At 42.0% G+C, this 19,949-nt stretch overlaps 1 protein-coding gene across 14 annotated transcripts in view; it reads left to right on the top strand.

Moving 5' to 3' along the window:
• Window positions 1–19,949, top strand: part of UNC13B (unc-13 homolog B) — a 215,155-nt gene that overhangs the window by 68,152 nt on the left and 127,054 nt on the right. For all 14 annotated transcript variants that reach the window (XM_037373647.1, XM_037373652.1, XM_037373651.1 and 11 more), the window contains 3 exons: window positions 2,657–11,338; window positions 12,920–13,246; window positions 15,091–15,181. In XM_037373647.1, the coding sequence (XP_037229544.1) occupies window positions 2,657–11,338; window positions 12,920–13,246; window positions 15,091–15,181 (9,100 nt within the window). The remainder of the gene's footprint in view (window positions 1–2,656; window positions 11,339–12,919; window positions 13,247–15,090; window positions 15,182–19,949) is intronic.

The following is a 19,949-nucleotide window of genomic DNA, read 5'->3' as shown; positions in this document are numbered from 1 at the left end:
GCTGAAAAGAAGCACATGGGTAGATACCAAAATAAATATTTTCAAAATCCAGTTGTAGCTGAGTATTGCAAAACCAAATGGTGTTTGACTTTTGCTCCTCACAGCTCTAAGTGCTGTGGACCAGGCAGCCGCCTGATTAAATCAATGCTCCTGGAAAACTGCAGCTGGTGATTGCTGGGGAAATGACAGCCTGTAGAAGGCTGTCCTGTACAGGCACAGAGGAACCAGACAAGGTTCTGCTAGAACCTATCTTGAATTTGGCAAAAAGTTGTCTGTGCCAAAACACTCCTATTGAAACTGGCTGTACTTACACCTGGGCTTTTTTCACATTTGAATTTGACTGGAAAAGTTCTGGTCTTCCTCATCAGTTTTACATGTGATTGTGATACTTTGATAGAAGCACATGAATTTTATTCCCCCCTCTCCTAAGGATAACAAGCATTGTTCTTGCTTATCTTCGGAGTGTGTTTTGCTGCCAAGAGCCAGTTTGGCTTCAGAATAGCAGACATCTTCCCCTCAGATGTGTTTTTTAGGCACTAACCTTTCTTTGCAAAGTTCATTTTGTATAACCATGTGTCCTCCATGTCTCCCTTGCTCTCTTGCTCTATTTACTTCCAAGGCGATGCGATAGCATAGATTCCATTGTGAGTGGCCAAAATGACCTTGAGTCCGCATCTGAGTCTAGTCAAATGACAAGCTGCCAGTGCTTGCTAGAGAGCAGGTGCTCTCTAGATCTGTATGATAGGTGGGTTAACCTCTTTGCAGACTGTGTGCCCGTCTCCTTGCTGTGGCTGCTGTGAAGTGGTCTTGTGATACCTTTCAGCTGTCTGTTACAAAACTCACTGTTTGCCTTGGCTCTGTTTCAGGTCTGTAGTAGTTTAATTCTGGGCTGATGTTGTCATCTTCTGCTTTCAGGCGTTGGACTTGTCATTGCTTTACTTCTAGTGAAATGCTTTGTAGAATAGCAGGGGAAACTCTTATGGGAGGAGGAGCACAATTAGAAAGAACAGTAATTTCCTTTATGCCTAGATTGTTGGTGCAGCATTTACAGCTAATAGCTCTTCAGGCATTCACCCATTGCGTTCAGCTGAGATTTGGAAGAACTTGATCCAGTAACTATGGTGGCCCTGGGAGTCTTTTAAATTTCATTAGCCTTTCTAAGAAACTTATTTCAACTACTGGCTTAAAATTGCAAGCAAGAAGTGTTGTAAGTGTTCTAAACTGTGTACAACAAGGCATATTTAAAGTAATGAGTATCTTTCCAGTTAGTGTAAGTTAGCTAATACTGGTGGAAATAAAGCACTAAACCAGCAGTAGTGAAAATGCAGTGAACTCTTTCTCTTCCAGGGCTACCCTATCAGTATCCTATCTTGGAGTGCCCTGTGCAACTCTCAAGGTGAAGACTCTTGCATGAGCAGTATCCATACAATGCCCGTGTGCCCTTTGCCCTTTCCTTTGTCTTGCCCTGCTCTTATGGGGTCAGGGCATGTGTGCCTTCGTGCTCCTTAGTTCTCAACAATGAATGAATGATGTGAGACAAAGCTGCAGTGCGTCTTTCAGATAAGCGTTTTGATTTTTTTATAGGCAGTTTCTACCTGTTTGTTTTTATGGATGCTGGCAGTAACTCTTGTGAGATTTAGATAAAAGAGGAAGCTTTCTTGCCATGCTAGCCTTTGCATCGTCGAACAATTGAGATAATCCTAACCAAGGGCTAGAAACGAATCTCAAAACCCCAGGGATCATTTACTTGGGTTTCTAGGGAGCTTCAGATTGGTAGCAAAACACTAGCTGCTTTAATCCATTCTACCACAATGACAAGTATAGATTGCTGGATCTCTTTAGGTGCGTTATAAATGGGAAGCACAGATCCTGGGGAGCACCTGCTGCTTTACAATAGACTAATATCCATCGCCAATGTTTTGTTTTGCCTTCTGGTCCAGTAACAGGTCTGAGAATCTTAATTTTGTGTTGGTGGCACCCCCTGAGGGCATCAGCTGAAGGGCAAACCCTCCCAGCAAAGAGGAGTGGTGGAGCAGCTGGAACTCCTCATCTTGTTGGTGTGCACAGTTTGCATTTTGTCCCTGGTCCCCACTGGAGTCCAGTGACTCCTGAGTCTTTGCATGCAGTCTCTGCTCTGTAGCCACCCTTGGGAGAAACACAGTGCCTGTGTGCTTGATGAATACTGCTAAAACAAAGTCCGCAGCCTAGAGTGACGGAAATGCATGCATAGCATAGTGGAATGGTGCGCGTGGGCAATGTATCTCAAAGTAGTCCTGTGACTTTTTTAGGCATGCTGATAAAAGTCACTTATTACAGTAACAGCAGAGTACTGGTACAGCCAAGGCTGTGTGCCCTTACTTGATCACTGTTCTCTGTCAAACAGGCATTTCTAAATTTTGTGCAGCTGTAGCCAGTGGAATATCATAACCCATGCTACTTTTTCTGACTATCTGATTGAATTGTAACAGTGGTAGATTGACAGGTTTTCAGTTTTGTTATCTCTAGATGTTTCTGGTTTTACTTTTCCTTTATTTAATGCATGTTTTTTATTACTATTTTTCTGTCCTTTTTGAGTTTCTTTTAAAAAATGTTCCTTTTTTTTTTTTTTTGCTGCCTCTCTTCCTTTTTCTCCTACCCCTTTTATTTCTCACCTTAGACAAGGATCTCTAGCTAGAAATGAAAGAGTCAGGATCATTCCATTTAACTCAGAAGATGGAGAAGAAGAACAGGAGAGTAACTATGAAGAGCTAGGAAAACTGCTGATAGAGGAGTTCTTAGAAAAGAGTCATAAAAATAGAAGGTGGCAGGAAACAAACATCAAAAAGATGCAAACTCTGTCAAAAAGAGAAAATTTCAATCACTGTGAAAGATCAAGGTGCTACCAAAACGTGTGTCTGGAATCAGGGTCTGTAGATGTCCCTAGGTATCCTCAGGAATACGATACAATAGATAGGAGAAGGAAAAAGAAGCTGAGATACAACTTTGATGAGAGTGAACAAGTAAGCCTGCAAAGTAATGAAGGTCTGCAGTTTCCTGGGGAGAAAACTATCTATTTTAATGGTGTGGCAACTAGTTCTGAACCTAATGATGATTTCCCAATATACGATAGAACTGGAAAATACACCAGTAGCTCTGAAAGTAAGAAACGGTTGCCTGCTTATCCCATCTTGCGTCCGTACAAAAATGGCTTAATGGTTAAAAGTGGCAAGTTGCCTAACAAGCAGGGAGTGAACCGTGAGGGCTTACTTCACCTCAGCAACAGTGAAGACATGAAACTCACAGGGGTGATGGATAACACTTTTGTGCCAGTGGGTGCTGTTGAGGAATTTGACAGCAGTGCTTCTGATGAGTTCCAGTACTCGCCTGTTTCAGATGACGAAATGGAGGAACTGGCTACACTTTCACAAACGTGGTGTGATTCTGACATCAGCCATTTGAGAAACCTCACTGTTAACTACCCTGCAAATTTGGGCTCCCAGTTAAAGGCTAACTGTGATAAAAAACACAAGAGTAAAGGGAGCAACAAGCATGGTCATCCTGTGCAGGACTTAATGCTGTCTCCTGTTGAAGAACCCAGCGAGGAGTACATAGACACGATGGATGAACTTCAGTGTCTGGTAGAATCAGTTTCAGAGTACTTGGCTGAAAAGGAGGAAGAAATCAGCAAATTCAGTACATTGCCAGAGACCAGAAAAAATGGTGAGAGCATGTCACTGAAGCAGGATAATACTGATAATTCAGTAGAAGTTAGGAAGTCTGAACCGACCAAACATCCTGCTGTGGAGGAGAGCACCAAGGGCAAATCTGAATCTCTCCCAGACTTGTCAGGTGTGAAGAATACAATGAATTCTCTGTTCAGCTCTTTCACTGAAAAGGTGGGGTCAAGCACAAAGCAGCTTACAGCTTCTGTTGAAAAGCTTGTTTCTTCCACTCCAGAGAAGACAGAAACCAGAAACTCATCAGAAAGTGGAATCGCAAGTGTATTTTCTAGTAAGCCCAAAAGCGAGAGTTCATCTTCTGGAGTGACAGCAGATAATAAAGCTGACACCAAGTTCTCCATTCACTCTTTGCTACCACCCCAAGTGAGTGGTGATAAAAAAGCCCAGAACATAAACTCCAGCAATCCAGAAACCACTGAGTCGGACAGTAAAGCTTCTGTGCCACATCATCTCCATCAGTCACAAGGAACTACTGCTGGCAGCCAGCAGAACCAACATTTAGTTATAAATTCTGTTCTAGGCTTGTTTAATCCTTTAAAGATCTTCTCTGAGAAGGAAGTGCCAAAACAAGAAGTCATGAAAGAGGAGCACACCAAGGAGGACAGCCATGCTGTGCAAGTTGATGGGGCAAACAGAAGTGAGAAACCATCTGGACAGACGGCAGCCAGGACCAGCAGCATTGTTCCAGAGACAGGGATGGGTGAGACTAGAAGTGAGGCAGAGGTAAACGCAAATAGCACTTCTGTGTCTTCAATCTTTGGCAGGCTTACAAACTCCGTCAGTTCCTTCAGCCTGAAAGCCAATTTGGATGGTCTCTTGGCTCCCAAGCAGCAGGAGGTGCCACAGAAGCAGTCAGATTTGCATCATGTTACAAGTCAGCCAGATGCCGCTGTGAAGGAGGGTGCACCCGCTGCCAGGAAGCAGCCTCCTGCAAATTCCTTAGGGGATCAGCATACTGCAGGTCATGGACAGGGAAATACCCAAAACAGAGGTAATGTGGAACTTAACCCACAGCCTCAAGATCAGGGTACAGCATCTGAAAGCTTTTTCAGTCCACTCAAAAAGTCTTTGAGTCAGTTGTTGCTTCCTTCTGCTGAACAAGGGCAGAAAGAAAGTACATCCAGGCTTATTAAAGGCCATAAGTCTGAGGAGGATATAAGACAAAACAGTTCATCAAATGAAGAACACACGTTTCCTTTCACTGGGAAACTTCCTTTTTTCAGTGGGTTGGGTTTTTCAGAAAAGCAGGAACATACACATGAGAAAGGAGGCTTTTTTCCTTCATTATTTAAGTTTTCTTCTGCAGAAAATGTAGCACCTTCACAGGACCAAAGAAGTCATCAGAGTTCTAGTGGCATTTCTTTGCTGGAAGACAAAAACAGTAATACAGAAAATACCATTTCGTTAAAATCTAGCTCGGTTCCAAATTTAGCAGACCATAAGGGGGAACTTGTACAAACAAAAAACGCGACTAAAGAAAACTCATCTAGTGCCCAAGTAAATAGAATAAAACACCAGGAGAGTGCCTGTGCTGTCTTTAAGGCTGCAGGAGAGCAGCAGAGTACTAAGAATACTCAGGAAGAACCCAGAAATGTAAAAGGAGGGTTGACAAGAGAAGGACTAAATGTACCAGACTTAAATGACAGCTTAGTTGAATCCACCTCTTCAGCCAGAGCTCCAGAAGCTGCAAGTGCAGACGATATGCAGAAGAAGCACACAACAGGTTTTCTTTCCGGGCTTCTCCACATTTCTTCCAATGAAAACACAGCCAATAATCAAGATTTGATGGCTAAAAGTGAGAGTAATGGCCAGAAAAGCACTTCTCCTGGATTATTATCTGGCTTATTTAAATTTGCTTCAAGTGAAAACTTGTCTGAGTGTAAGCAAGAGAAGGTGAAAACAAACTCTCTAGGCTTCATGAAGCTTTTTGATAGAGGTGAGGAATCTAGCTCAGAGACAAAACCCAGCAACTCGGAGGTGGCTTCTGACACTCAGAGCAGCACTGGAGAAAAGCAGGAAGCTTCCAGCTTCATAAAAAATCTCTTGCCTAAACCAAAGGAGAAACTGGATAATGTGAAAACGATGGCATCTTCCAAAACTACTGACAGTCTGTCCAGTGCAAGAACAGATAAAACAGCTGAGCTGCATGTTCCCCGCTGCGGGCATCCTGTGTCCCCTGGTGCTATAAACCTTCAAGACAAGGTACAGGATTTATCTGGAAAACCTCTAAATAGTAGGCGTATCCCTTATCAGGATGCAGAATGTAGAGTTTTACCAACTCTTTTAAACAAAGGATCAAATGAATTTCTCAATTTGACTAATAAAAGCTCCAATCTTACGGAGCAGTACTCAGCTTATCAAGAAACAAGAAGCCATTCTAGCTTTGAATGGGAATATGAAGTGAGGGAGCTGGCTGACACTAATGAAATAGCAGTACCAGTTTACTATGTGTTAAACCAGAACTCTGTTCCACCCCCTCAGTTCTTGGACTGGCCTGAAAATGATACGGTAGTGAATCTTTGTAAAAAGGATGGAAATGCAAATGTGATGGATTGGCAGACTAATGCCGATTTTGATAGACAGAGTTTAGACTTAAGTGTGATGTCATATGAGTCATTTGACCAGTTAATGTTTCAAGATGTTTGTTCAGAAGATGATGCGTGGGCTGCTAATTCTCTCAATGAAAGTTATAGTAACTTTCCACCATCTGAAAGAGATGGCAGTTACTCATTAGAAGAGTTGCCCATGGATTTAAGCTACTCCTCTGGCTGTGATGGAACTATGTGGACTCTAATTGACCAAGAGACTCTAAGTATGGATGAGAGCTTTATGTACTCGTCTTATAGCCAGGAGTATCAGGAGTGGCTAATGATGCTTGAGCATGGTGTGTGGTGGCCGTCAGAAGATGGTGATTGTGGATACTACATGTACAGTGATAGCCAGTATGTATATTCGCTGCTCACTGATCCCACTGGACAGTATGTCTACATGTGTGCTCCAGAAACGTATTCCTACCCGGACTGCTGGGATTATCATTTGCAGATGGATTCCATTCCAAGAGCTGTGCTAGAAGACAGCACAATTGCTGTTTGTGGTTTTAAAGTCCCTCTTGGCAGCGAAGATGAGCTCTTTTGGTTTTGTGAAGAAGAGTCTTTAGATAATTATACAACAAATAAACCCCTGGATTTGTCAGTAGCTTTGCAGAGGAGTGATCAGCTAATGAACATGAATTTGGAGACTTTTTCACAAATGTTTGAAGAGTCTATTTATTATCAGAGAGAGCAGCCGTTAGACTTCTCGGGTTATAAGCTTCAAAAACTCAAAGTAGATTTTAGACCTGAGAAGGAAACTGTGAATTATTCAGAGGAGTCTCCGCTAACCCTTGATCTCAGAACACATTCCAGAGCAGCTTTCAATAAACCGCTGAGTAAGGAAGTCCACACCAAGGAAGCGGATAAGGCCGTCCCCGTGACAACTACTGGGAGTGGGTCATCAGGATTCTTTCATTTCCATCTGTTTCAGTCTGCTCCTAAAGCTGAGGAAACTGTGGCATCGACTGAGAGAGTAACAGAAGTAAAAAAGACTGAGGAAGATAAGAAAACACCAGTGAACAAAGTTAGCTCTTTATTTTCTGCTTTGGGTGGACTAATTGGAAAGCCTGCGCATCCTGACCCTGCATCAGAAGATTCTGCCTTGAAGAGAACAGACACACAATCAAAGTCATCTGAAAATAAAACCGATGTTTTATCACTTGCACCAAATAGAAAATTAGATGAGGCAGAAGCAGGGCAGAAGTTGCCTGTTACATCAGAATCGAGAAGAAATACTTCCTCAGAACTTAATTTGGAGGCTGCTAGAAACGAAAAGCCAGAATTAAATCAGAATGAAAACATCCCTGTTAAAAAAACAGGATTAAGAAAGTCTCCTTCTCAGCTGAGCCAGACTGCTCCAGACCACAGGCCCGTACGAGAAGAGAGACCTGTTAAAGCAACACCAGCTTCCAGGCATCCTGAAGGGCGTGCAAGTGTTAACAAACCGAGTCAGCCACAGCCAAATGAGAGCCACCCAGCCACTGAGCCTGAGGAGACGTTATTCAAAAGTGCTCTGAAGTTGTTCAGTCTTGGAGAAGATTCTCCTGCAAGCTCAGCTGCCAGCAAAACCCAAGCTTCTGGGTTTTTTGATTTCTTTAAAACGCAAGTAAGCAAAGGACCACAGCTGCCACCTGATTTGGAAAAAAGTCAAAGCAATAAGCCCGAAAAGGTGATACAGCCCGAAAAGGTGATACAGCCAGAACAGAAGGAAACCTCCAGCATCTCATCATTATTTGGATCCCTTGGAGATCTCTTCAAAGTGGAGGCTGTGTCTTCTCCACCAGTCTCGAGTACTGTGACTCTGGCAAAAACCAATAGCAGAACTGTGGCTGAGTTGAGACAACAAACTGGGAAGTCTGGGGGTCTTCAGAGTGCCAGTATGCCATGTCTGTCGTCCACCCCTAAGGCAGGGGTGAGAACAGAAGGCACAGACAGGCAGGTCTCTCCTGGCCCTGGGGTGCAAACAGAACCACAAAGAACAAAACCTGAGGAGGAGTCTCCTAAGAGTAAAAAAGTGCCTCCTGGAGATGCTTCACAGAAGCCGAAGGGTGTAGATCCCAGAATAAGCCATTTGGGTCAGTCAGCTGTGCAGCAAAGCAGCGTGCCCAGGGTTATACCAAAGCAACGTGGAGAAGATCGTCCAGGAGGCACAGCTAGTCAGGCAAAACCAAAGCCAGATCAGGCACCTCAAGAGTCAGGTTTCAGTTTGCCATTCAGCTTTCCTGATATCACTGCTTCAAAATCACAGACAGCACAGACAGCTAGCAGAAGCATATTCTCCTTCTTCACTGGATCAGACGAACCAAAGCCTTCAGCACCTGCTCCTGCTAGTGGGAAGCAGCAAGAAACAGAGGGGCTGTTTCGTCTGCCCTCCTTCTTCTCCAGCAGCCCAACTGCTGAGAAGACCATACCTCAAAGAAGCACTAGCTTTAGCTTCTTTAATTTGACATCCTTTTTGGATGAAAAGCCACAAACTGCTCCAGGACAGGAGAATAATACAAAACCAGCTAAACCAGTGAACTCTAAGCCACATGTGAAACAAAATATCTCTGTTGACTCTGTTGTCAAAATTAGCAGTCCTGCCAGGCAACAAGATGCAGACGATAAAAAAGAAGTTGATATTATTGCAGCAGTGACTGGCAAACAAATGTCTAGTAATGTCATGATTCCAGAAGATAAATCAGAAATGCCGGCAGTGGAAAATGTAGAAAGTGTTGCTGAGGTGGCTGAAGAGGGTGACTTAAAGAAGCTTCCACAGACTGATGATGCTGCAGGAACCGATTCGGCTGCTTCTCGTCCATGCCTTCAAACTCCAAGCGTGCAGGAGGGTTCTCAGGACCAGCAGACTATTTCCTTAGGGGCAGAAGAAGATGCTTCGGGTAGCACAGGGAAAGCAGACACTGATGCATTTCCTATTGATAAAGAAAAGCCTGATACTTCAGAAGAACAAGCTTCTGAAAAGAAAGATTATAGCATGGCCTTAGGTGAAAAAATGGATTCCCAGAGTTTAAATGATGTAAATAGTATGAGTGACATAAAAAATGAAGTGGTCTCTGAAGAAGTACATGTACAGCGTGAGTTGCCAGAACATAAATTACCTGAACAAGCTCTTGGTGACATGTTACAACAGGCACAAGAGCTACACTCTCCTAAAATGCCAGAGATACCTAATTTACAAAATAAACCTAGGGAATCTGAGAGTGATAAATCTGTACTAGATTCTTCAGTTGAAATGTTTTCAAGTTTCATGACAAAAATGAAACCACCTAAAACATTATCTGGTTTCTTTTCCCAACCTCAAGCTACTGCACCTCCTCCTGCACAGAAGAAAAGCTCCTCTTTCTTTGGTTTCTCATCCCTCCCAAGTGGCCCAGCACCAGCTTTCACAAATGATCTCTTTGGCATCTTCAAAGGTCCAAAAGAATCTCCAAAAGAGATGCCTCCAAAATCCACCCCTAAACCTCAAAGCAGTAGTGGGAAAGATGTCACTGGGTCTGTTTCAGCAAAAGACTCTAGGGAGACAGAAAATACAGCTGCAGTCAGAGAGTCCAAAAGAGATGTCACGAGTTCCCTGAAGGAGGGTATATTACCTGTTTCAGCAGAAGAGGACTCCACAAGAGAGTCTCCTATGAAAACAGAAACTAAGGAAGATAGGAAATTGGAAACCTGCAAAGAGGAACCTTTGAGCGTCGCTCCAGAAACAGCAGTCTCCGGTGAAAATCAGGCCCTCAAGGTTCTGCAACCGGATAATGATGCTCAGCCCTCTGAGGTGGCAGATTCTAAGCCATGCCAGTCTGATTTCAGTAATGCAGTTGATACAGTGCAGGCTGAGGCCACTGACCAGACTGATGTAAATCCATGCCAACTGGATATGGGATCTTCACAGGCAACAGAGGAACAGGCTGCTCCTACAGACAAGGCAGCTGTTGAAGTCATTCAGACTGGCTCTGCTGATGGGCTTGAACTGGAAGTGGAAGCCCCAGCTAATGGGGTAGACACAAACCTTTCCCAGCTGGATGAGGGTGCTACACCTGAATTGGAGCCTGCTGTGACTGAGGATCAGGCCAGTGCTGGTATTGATCACCAGGACATGATTAGTAGTAGTGCTACAGAACCCACAGCTCCAGCTGATGATCCCAGTGTTCACGTGCTCCAGCTGAATGAGGAGAAGACAAGTGAGGTAGAACAGAAACCTGCTGAACAGGAGAAACATTTAGCAATTGATGAGGTGCCTGCAGAAGGCATTGCTTCCAAATGTGACTTGAAGAAACAGGGTAAACCTAATAACTTTCCTCCAGATGCAAGCAGTAGTAAACCAGTCTTTGAAATGCCAAACATGCCCAGTTTGCCAAAATTCAGCTTTATGTCATCTGCTGATAGTGGAAAGCCATTTGGGTCATTCTTCTCTCAGCAGCCACTTTCTGTTAATAAAGGGGCAGATCAGGGTTTCATGTCCAGCTTTAAGAAACTTTCTTCAACTCTTTTTGAAGGAGGTAGTGAAGAAAAGGTGAGTAAGCCAGAGAGTGCCCAGGGAGCAGTGTTTGGGAAAAAGGTAGATTTCTCCTTTCCCTGGCAAAAAGACAACAGGGAGATCTCTGCCAAAAGGGAACCACATGTACCACCACAGGCGCTGTCAAAACCAGATGACAAGGTGTTGGGAACAGTCAGTTCAGATGAAAACTCAAAATCTGCAGTCTCAGATCAAATGACTGATGCAAATACAGAAATAAACTTGCCTTCAAAGCAGCCTGACACTGTAGACAATGAACCTTCTGAAGAACCATCTGGTGCAAGCGCTGTTGATGATACATCCAACAAAGAGCTAGGAGAGAAGTTTGATGAAGAGTCAGAAGATCAGCAGAACGTGATTTCAGGTGAACTGCAGAAAGAAGACCAGGCAGAAGAGCACATACCAGATGGGCCTGAGTTGAAAGAAGCTGAGCTTGACTCTGCTCCTAATGAAGCAGTGCTTCAACCTAGCACACAGGTTGCAGATCTGACTAGTGTGGAACAACCGAATGAGAAAAGGCTAGTTACAAATGAGGCATCATAAATGGTTTCAAATTTTTGACCATTTATGATGCAATACAGCAGCAGTAGATATTGCCCTTGATGTCTGATGTTTGTAGCTCAGTCCCATCCCCTATTTGTCGTCAAGTCTTTGTAGTATTACTGATAGCTGTCATAGAGGATGTGGCAAACTGCAGTGACTAGTTACGTACAAGCCCTTAGACCATTTTCTAACCTTCTCCCATGCTTTTTTCTGTAAGTCTAATTGGATTTCCCATGATCTTATCCCGTGTCCCACTGAATGAGATGCTCTTAGTGCTTATTTCATGAGCCTTTCAGAAGTTTCATGATTTGTGTGTTAATTCTGCTGCGTACAATTAATTTTGCTTTATTGTTCAGTGATAATTATGTTGTGTTTGCTAAGAAAAAAAGCAACAGTAGGTAGAATGTATTGGGAGGAAGGAGCATTTTGTTTTCAAAGTGTAAGGTAAAGGTGTGTAATTTTACTACTGCTAAAAGATACTGCTTATCTATTATAGAACTAATAAGGTTCATTTCATATTATTAAAGATTTTAAAACATTTTCAGAGATATTAGTGAAGGTATTCTAATGCTTTTTCTTCCTAAAATCGGTGCAAAGATTATTTCATGCAGTTAGGAAAGCCACTTAAAGTATCAGTATTTCATGATTCTGTATTCAGTCCTGTATATCTGTTAAATTACAATTGCCCTCCAAAATCAAAACAGAGCCTCACTAAACTTGTAGCTCTGCATGATGTAAGTGAAATTTGTGCCTCTAAAACTTCTTATCTGGCTTCAAATTATCTGGTGTGCAAGTGAGAGAAACATTAGTGCTGCTTAATTCTTGTCCATAGTTTTCCTGACTGCATGAGAAATTTCCATCCAGTGTATTTTGTGCGAGTATTCTAGGAATTCAGTCCTGGAAGTGGTGCCTTGAGTCACAGAGATCACACCCCTGTGGTGTTTCTTTTTTATAGAAATTAAATTCTTGAAAAAGCTCTGTTGGTGTGAGACATGGCCTTCGAACAACTGCTGTACTTTCGTAAAAGGTTTTCAGTTCATAGTCTTGACAACCTTAATCTTGACTACAATGTATTTTATTGTAAACATGTAAGATATATATAAAAATAAAGTTAACTTTAAGTTAACTGTACTACTTAACAATACCCTGCTTAAATGGTTATGGTAAGCACTTAGCTGCAGTGAAACTGCAGAAGACAGAAACACTTCCACTCTGAATTGCTGTTTCCATTCTTATTCCTGTCTGGTTATTAGAATATCTTCACTGGGCAGTTTCTAGCTGATGTAAGGTGAAGAAGTAATCAGTTGGTGCAAGAAAGACCATTGGCATATCTGATCTATATACTGGTAGGCTGTGTGTAAAGTACTTCTAGTGCCTACCACAGTTTTGAGGTTCAGAAGTCTAGATCTAGTTCAGGGACTACAGTAGTTAAATATGACTTCATAACTTGTCTTTTCGGTATGTTTAGTGTCCCAATCAGTTCGTTAGACATGCAGATTGCTTTGCATTTCTCCAAGCCACTGTTTTTTCTGATGGACTTTCTTATTCTCTCATAGTCCTGCTGGCAGTAGTAGATACGGCTCCTCTTGTAACGTCAGCCAGGGAAGCTCTCACCTAAGTGAGCTGGACCATTCCCATGAAAGTGCCCATGGCTCCGAGCAAGAAGATGATCACCAGGAAAGAGGGTTGAATAATTCCTACCATGGTTTGAGCAGCTACCAGAAGGATGGTCAAGCATGGCTCAGAGAGCAAGAGGAGCCTTGCAGCAAAGGAGAGGAGGAGAAGATCTGTGAGGCAGAGGAGAAACATGCAGACCATTCTGCAGCTAAGTTACCTCTGGAACTTGAGAAGCCCAAGGATGTTGATGCAAGAGCCCAAGTGAGGTAGGTGAAGCTGTTAACTTTCTTTTCAACTAATCTCTTTGCTGCTTCCTGGGGCAAATTATGCACATTGTTCTTGCATCCTTCCATAACAACCAACTCAATGTTGCTGATCTGTGAAACATCTTTATGTGCAGGGCCAGTTATTTATGAGACATTGCCTAAGCTTAAACTATGTTTGCTGTGTATGTGAAGAGGAGCACCTGCTGGTGCCTTGAAGCTCATTTGCTGTATTTTCTGTTTCTGGCTTGATGACTGTAGTCTGGCCCAAAGATAGCTGCTTCCATTTCTTGTTGTGAGCAACCAAGAACTACATGTAGTCATGGTTAGAGCTGCACTAGTTCCTTTCTTGTGTAGTAGGCTACCACAATTAGAGTTAGTGTTTATGTAGTTGTAGGCTGTAGAATTACAGTATGGATAGACATGCTGCTCTGACTCACTGTGGCAGGCTTTCTTGTCCTTGCACTTGGGCTTTCCAAGCTGTCAGCAGAATTGAAAACAGTCTTCAAAAGTATTTCAGCTAAGCTTGGGGGAGTAATGCCCTGGGCTTTGTACCGATTTTACAGGAATTTCAAATTTCATTACTTAACTTTGGCAGTGACTTTTTTTCCTTGAAGTAATCAAGTCATTGCAGCCCCTAGTGTGGTTATGGTTATACTTCCATAAGTATGAGGGATTTTTTTCATCTGGTTCAGTTAGATCCACGGGAAGATGTCTGCCTGTCTGTACCCTTTGGAGGGTACAGCTGGTGTCACTGTGCTTACAGAAGAGAATTAACCACAGCAGTTCCTGTGTAGGCAACCCTTACACTAAAGATGAAAAAAGGAAAGCAAGACTAGAAAAAGCATTGAACTGATTTTAAACTCTGACTCGCTTTCTTCTTCTTATAGAGCAGCTGTAGTCTTGTCCCGGAATGGCTGGCCTGTATTTGTTCACAGGGAGGGTTATTCACACAGTCCATTTCAGGCTGCTTTAGGCATGTGACTGGGATGCTCCTGCATCACTGGCTCCCTTTCTGTCCACTTTCTGGCAATACTTCCCTGTCTGCATGGAGCATGCATGGAAGTGAGCTCTGAAATTGCTCCTTAGGGTTGCACCTGAGTAGACGGGTAGTATGAAGGCATGTTGCTCTCAGCTACATTTTTTTTTTTGTTTTTATATTGTCAGCAGTGTGGGGTGCTTTGCCAGCAGGGAAAGCTGTTTTGGTGATTTACAGCTCAGCAACATACGAAAGAAGGAATGCAACCAAAGGCCCAATGTATAGTGAGGCTAGGGAGTGTAAAATGTGAGATGGGGCACTGAGACGGAGCATTGCTGCCAGATATATGTGCCCTCCTGCAAAGCTGTATGGAAGTGCGGTGTGAAGAGGGTGCAGTCAGTAGGGAAGAACACAGCTGTGCCCTGTTGCCAGTGTTTCCACTGAAAAGGGGCTGTAAATTTGTACCGGTAGGAGGGAGCAGGAAGAGTCAGAGATTAGAAGGGACCTGCAACAGGTGTGGGGATGGAAAAATGTTCTATCTGCCTCTCTGCGTGTGCAGTTATGATACCAATGTATTTAACTGACTTGATCGGGTATTTCAGACTGCTTTCCTGATGGCGTGACCAAAATCGCCTTACTCCTGGGTCTGGATTGTGTCCTAGTTTGTATCTTTCAGCGCATCTATCTCCAAGACAGTTCCTGTGTATAACGAACCCTCTGCTTTAGCCTCTCAATTCCCACAGCAGGGCTATATTGACCGGAGCCCTTTGGTTACTTCTGAAGCTGTGATTGCACTGTGTAATGCTGAATCTTTAATGCTACAGATGAGTGTTTTTCATATAGTGGTTTTCTGTTTCTTGCCTTTAAGCTACCATGGTGACAATGAGCCACCACCATTTCCTCCAGCGAGAGTCCATTGGATTAGAGCCATTAGCAAAGTTCGACTGCAGCTTCAAGAGGTAGGATGGAGTATTGCTTCACTCCTTTTCTGTGTTACCTGGGTTTTAGATCTGTGGCTGAAGGTTTCATTTCTTCTTCCTTGTAAGACACCTCTTAGAGTTTTGATGTTTTACAGACAAAAATTTAATTAAGTGTATTGTATAGGACTGCAGCATGTCTTGATGGTCTTAGAGCTATCTAATTCAACCAAACATTTTGAACATTGTTGTGTGGAACTAGAGATGAATATCAGGTAAGATGCAAAAGCAGATAAATTAGCTCAGAATTTTTCAATAGTAATAATAATGTCTGGCATGTAATGATTTGTGTTAAACTGTTCAAAATGAAGACTTTTTCTCAAGGCAACTTGAGGATAGCTTGTTAGCTTAGTAGGAGTTATCTGTATTATTTGTCGTGTGAAAATGTTCCTTGGGAAACTTTACATCAAATATTTTTACATATACTAATTGAAAGTGGGTGTATAAGTAGTCTTGGTATTTCCATCTCATGAAAGTAAGATTTAAAAATAAATAATCTTGATTTGGGAAGTCAAAAGGAAAAGGTTATGACATTTTCTTCAACAGTGTAAACACTCTTGTTTTAGAAAACAGCGATTAAGACCCAAAAAGTTTTTTTTTTTTTAAAAAAAAAGTCTTACGCTTTCATCCATCTGTATGCCCACAGAAAGATAACATATGGTGTTCATATTCTATAGATGATAAACTATTGCCTACTACACAAAGTGCAGTGTTAATGTATTTCATTTGGAAACACTACTTTCTTCTAGAGCTCTCTCATTTCGTTTTTGTAAGAAGTTATTCTTACAGTATCTATCAGTAGCAGGACTTTTCTTTCTGTTCTGGATTTGTGGCAGATTTTTGGGAGAACAACTATTATTCTTTTTTTGTGTCTGGGGAGGCATCTGAAATGCCATAGCAGAGATAGTTTTTCCTTTAGTTTATCTGGATTATAAATTCTTTCCAACCTAACAATTAATGTGTGATTACTTCTGAGAGGAAGGCATTTGGGTCAGAACTGTCAGCATGACATAGAAATTGAAATTTAAGAACATCTTTCGTATATAAGAAGAAAAGGAACTGCTGTGATTTTGTAGAGCATGCAAGCAAAACAGTTTTTTTCTGTGCCTTATGGAAAACAAGTGCACAAACATACTAGAAGAGACAAGAAGTTCAGTGATGCCTATCCCTGGATCTCTCTCTCTTATTTTTCTGACAGAGTACGAGGTCCATGAGGTGGTTCAGCATCAATCTTTGTGCTTCTGCTGAGTTGGAAGGAAGACATGCTTTGAGATGACTGTTACAGAAACACTAGTGTAGTTGTGATAGCAATATGTCATGATTTGCTTTGCCTTGATGACTTTCACAGTTATTCATCGACAATTCCCTTAAAACCAAAAACATCAGATGGAGTTTTCCAGCAGGCAGCTCCAGGGCTCAACTGTCTTTACTGCCCAAAAGCTTTTCCTGACCTCTGCTCTAGATCTCACTTGTGCTGTATAAATCTATTTCTTATGATTAGGACAAGTAGTAAAGAAGCAGAATGGATTCCCTTCCTCTCTGGAATAGTGAAGGGCTGCTGCAAAGAGAGCACGAAGCCCTACTCACTTTTCTCGTGTTTACTAAATGATGCTTTGTCTTTTAGCCTTTCCTTGTCAGGATTTTTTTTTTTTAGGCACTCTTTAATCAGCCTGTCTTTTGGGGTTTTTGGTTGGGGGTTTTTTTCCCCTCTCCTTTCTTTGTATTTCCTGAAGTGCAGTGTCCAAAGCTGAATGTGGAAACCTCGCTGAGAGCCTGCTCACATGCTCTGCAGAGCAATGAAGACTGTTTCCAGACTGTGATCCTGATACCCCAAGATATCTGGTATCCTGCTGTGATGGTGCTTTTTTATCACAAACTAACACTGATGTGTAGTTAACTTCTTATCCTTTCTAGACCTGAGGTTTTTCCTGAAGAAGGGCTTTGTCAGCTTTCTACCTAGCCTGTACTTACATTGAATTACAGCTGAATTGCACTTGTTCTTACAGAATTGTTTTTTTCACTCCTTAAGCACATTGTGTCTTCCTAATCTGTCATGCTTATAAATCCTTCAAGTTGTATGTGAAAACGTTGTGTAGTGCCCAGGCTGGCAGGCTGTGCGCTACCAGAGGTGCCTGAGGGACCCTACTTGATACATTCCTGGAGTTTCTCTGTCCTGAGTATAATTTTTTCCAGTGTGCTTGCATCTATTTTAGCAGACCTCAGGATATGAAACTTGTACTGTTATTCTCCTACCGCTAAAACTAGTTTACCTTGCCACAGAAGGAAGTTAAATGCAACAGTTGTACTTTTGATGAAACCATGCTTGCTGTTATTTCTCTCCTTTTTATGTTCTAGAAAATTTGAAATAATTTGTTTGTCCAGTCTTATTTCCTGGGGAGGGGTGGACAGTCAAGTTAGCATGTTCATAATTATCCAAGTCTTCCTCTTCCTATTTTGTAAGCAAAGCGAATGCTTGCTTTGCCCTTTTCAAGTGCTCAAGTCCACTGCCTGTTTCTCAAGTTCTTAGCACTTTGTGATTGTCAGCCTTGGAACCCAGTACCCAAGGTTGAAGACTTACCAGGGCCAGCTGACTTAGAAATAACTACCTTCTCTGTTTACTTTCAAATCTGTTGTCCTTTACTGCGGACTGTTTTTTATAACTTGCTAAACTTTTTTCCTTTTCTTAAAACCCGATACTCTGTCAGCTGCTTGACTGCAGTTGGTCGCTGTCAGTGAAGAGCTGAAGCAATTAAGGCATCAAATGTTCCAGTCTTCTTGATGCCATCTGATGATAGCTTTGTCTTGCTGCAAGTAGCAGCCATAGGGTTTTTTTGTCATATTGTGAGTTCACTGCTAGGTGTTTAATTTAGTGCTTTGGCTTTTTGATTTCTTTCCTGTACAGTCATGCTTGTCCTTAAAACTTCCACATGAAGAGTATTCAAGCCCTCTGAAGAGGGGTACAGGTCTTTCATTGTATGTCCTTTCCTTCCTCACTGCAATAGCTTATGATTTTTCTCTGTTAATGCTGTTTCAATGGCTGTTAACAGCTTCCTGAACTGTCTGGTCCTTTAAGCCTGCTTCTCATGAGCTCTAGTTACTGATTTTTTTATTAGTCTGTGTTCTTGAATTACATAGTGTTTTTCTAGCTTGTCTTAATTCCTTTTCTTCTGAAGTATCTGAAAGACTGTTAGTTTTCTGAGATGCAACTGCATCCTCATTTCTTCTGTACTTTTGCTCAAATCTAGAAGAGCATCTCTTCTGTCTGCTCTCTGTACCTCGTGCATCATCAGCTCATTCCTAGATCTTGTTTGAGAGTCAGTGGTACGAGTACAGAGTATCCAGATGGGTATCAGGATTTTAAAGGTCCCTGTGGTGATAGTCTTAACCAGGTGGTTCTGTTGGTAGTTAGGAAAGGTCATGTCTCATTTCTGTGATCAAACTATTAACATCTTCCCATCTTGCATTGTTGCCTAGAAGCTCTCAAGAGGACTATCTTTCTCTCTTGTTCCAGTGCTTGGACCAGCTGCTTGTGTCCTTAATGTTCAAAGCAATGCCTCCAGCTCTTTTCCAAGTTTCCCTTCCTCAACATGCAATATAATTTCATTAATACACATGGAGCTTCAGCTCATGGATCCGAACTGCTGGATTCCTCTCACATAGGCTGCTGAAATGGTTCTTATGATTCTTAATTGTTAATGATCTGGCTGAAATTTAAATGATAGAAAAGAAAAAAGACACCCAAGAAATTCCCATATGTGATATTGATTATATATCCCCTGAGCAATTCAGCCTCCTACCTGGAAAGAGATTAATACTCATATCAGTAATGTACCTGCATCCTACAGCACCATGAGTCAAAGCAATGTATTTTAATAAAGACTGGACAGTTATAAAATGTCACAGAAATTTGTAACTGTGCATGTTAAAGAAGCTTAAGCATGGCTTGCGTGGTTTTTTCTTCATTTCTGCCGTTTTATTTGTTCTCTTTCTGTGTTTGTGAGGAGAAAACTTAATTGTGGCAGAATCAACCCTGGGGGTGTTGACCCTTAGAGGAATGATTCAATAATTCTCACCTTCACACTTAGAACTTTGTCTACAAAGAGGGATTAATTGATAGCTTGTCTGCTGCAGTCCCTCAGTGGCACCTTGCAGCCCTCTTTAACTGAAATAGCCTCCAGCTAGGGACACAGCTGACTTTTAAAATCACACAGATGTGTACCTGAGATTTTGTAACATAGAAGAATTGGCAGACTGGAGAAGAGCAAAAATTCGGTCAAGTCATCATATTGCATCTTTTACCAATTCTTTCAAGTATATTTAAGTATTACAAGAGGGAGTGGGGTCAATTTATATTGAATTCATTTACAGGGGAAAAAGGTCTTAGGCATAATTTTCCTTGTTTATATCAGGAGATTAAATACCTCAATTTACTTGTTTTCATTTCAAAAACAAAATCATTGGAGCAATGTTGCCTCTTTGGTTTTCTTCTTCTAGATATTGAGTTATTTGGATTTTAATGTTTGTCGGTCCCTGTTAAATGTCAGTAGTCATGTTCTTTTGACTGCTACATGACTAGATCACTACTGAGATGGCAGGTGTAGTTCATTACCTTATTTTTCTGGAATATGGTAAGCATCTGCAGTGGGGGTACTAAATGACTGTTCTCATAGTCTTTTACAGATACCCAGTCCTAGCTCTCAGTCTATTTTTCCATGTCCTGTAGCAGTCGGCACTTCTGATCAAGCATCTG

This window comes from Falco rusticolus, chromosome Z (genome assembly GCF_015220075.1).
Source record: "Falco rusticolus isolate bFalRus1 chromosome Z, bFalRus1.pri, whole genome shotgun sequence".
In the NCBI taxonomy this organism is placed as follows: Eukaryota; Metazoa; Chordata; class Aves; order Falconiformes; family Falconidae; genus Falco; species Falco rusticolus.
The sequence above is the reverse complement of the archived record's forward strand: the minus strand, read 5'-3'. Positions and strand labels throughout refer to the sequence as shown.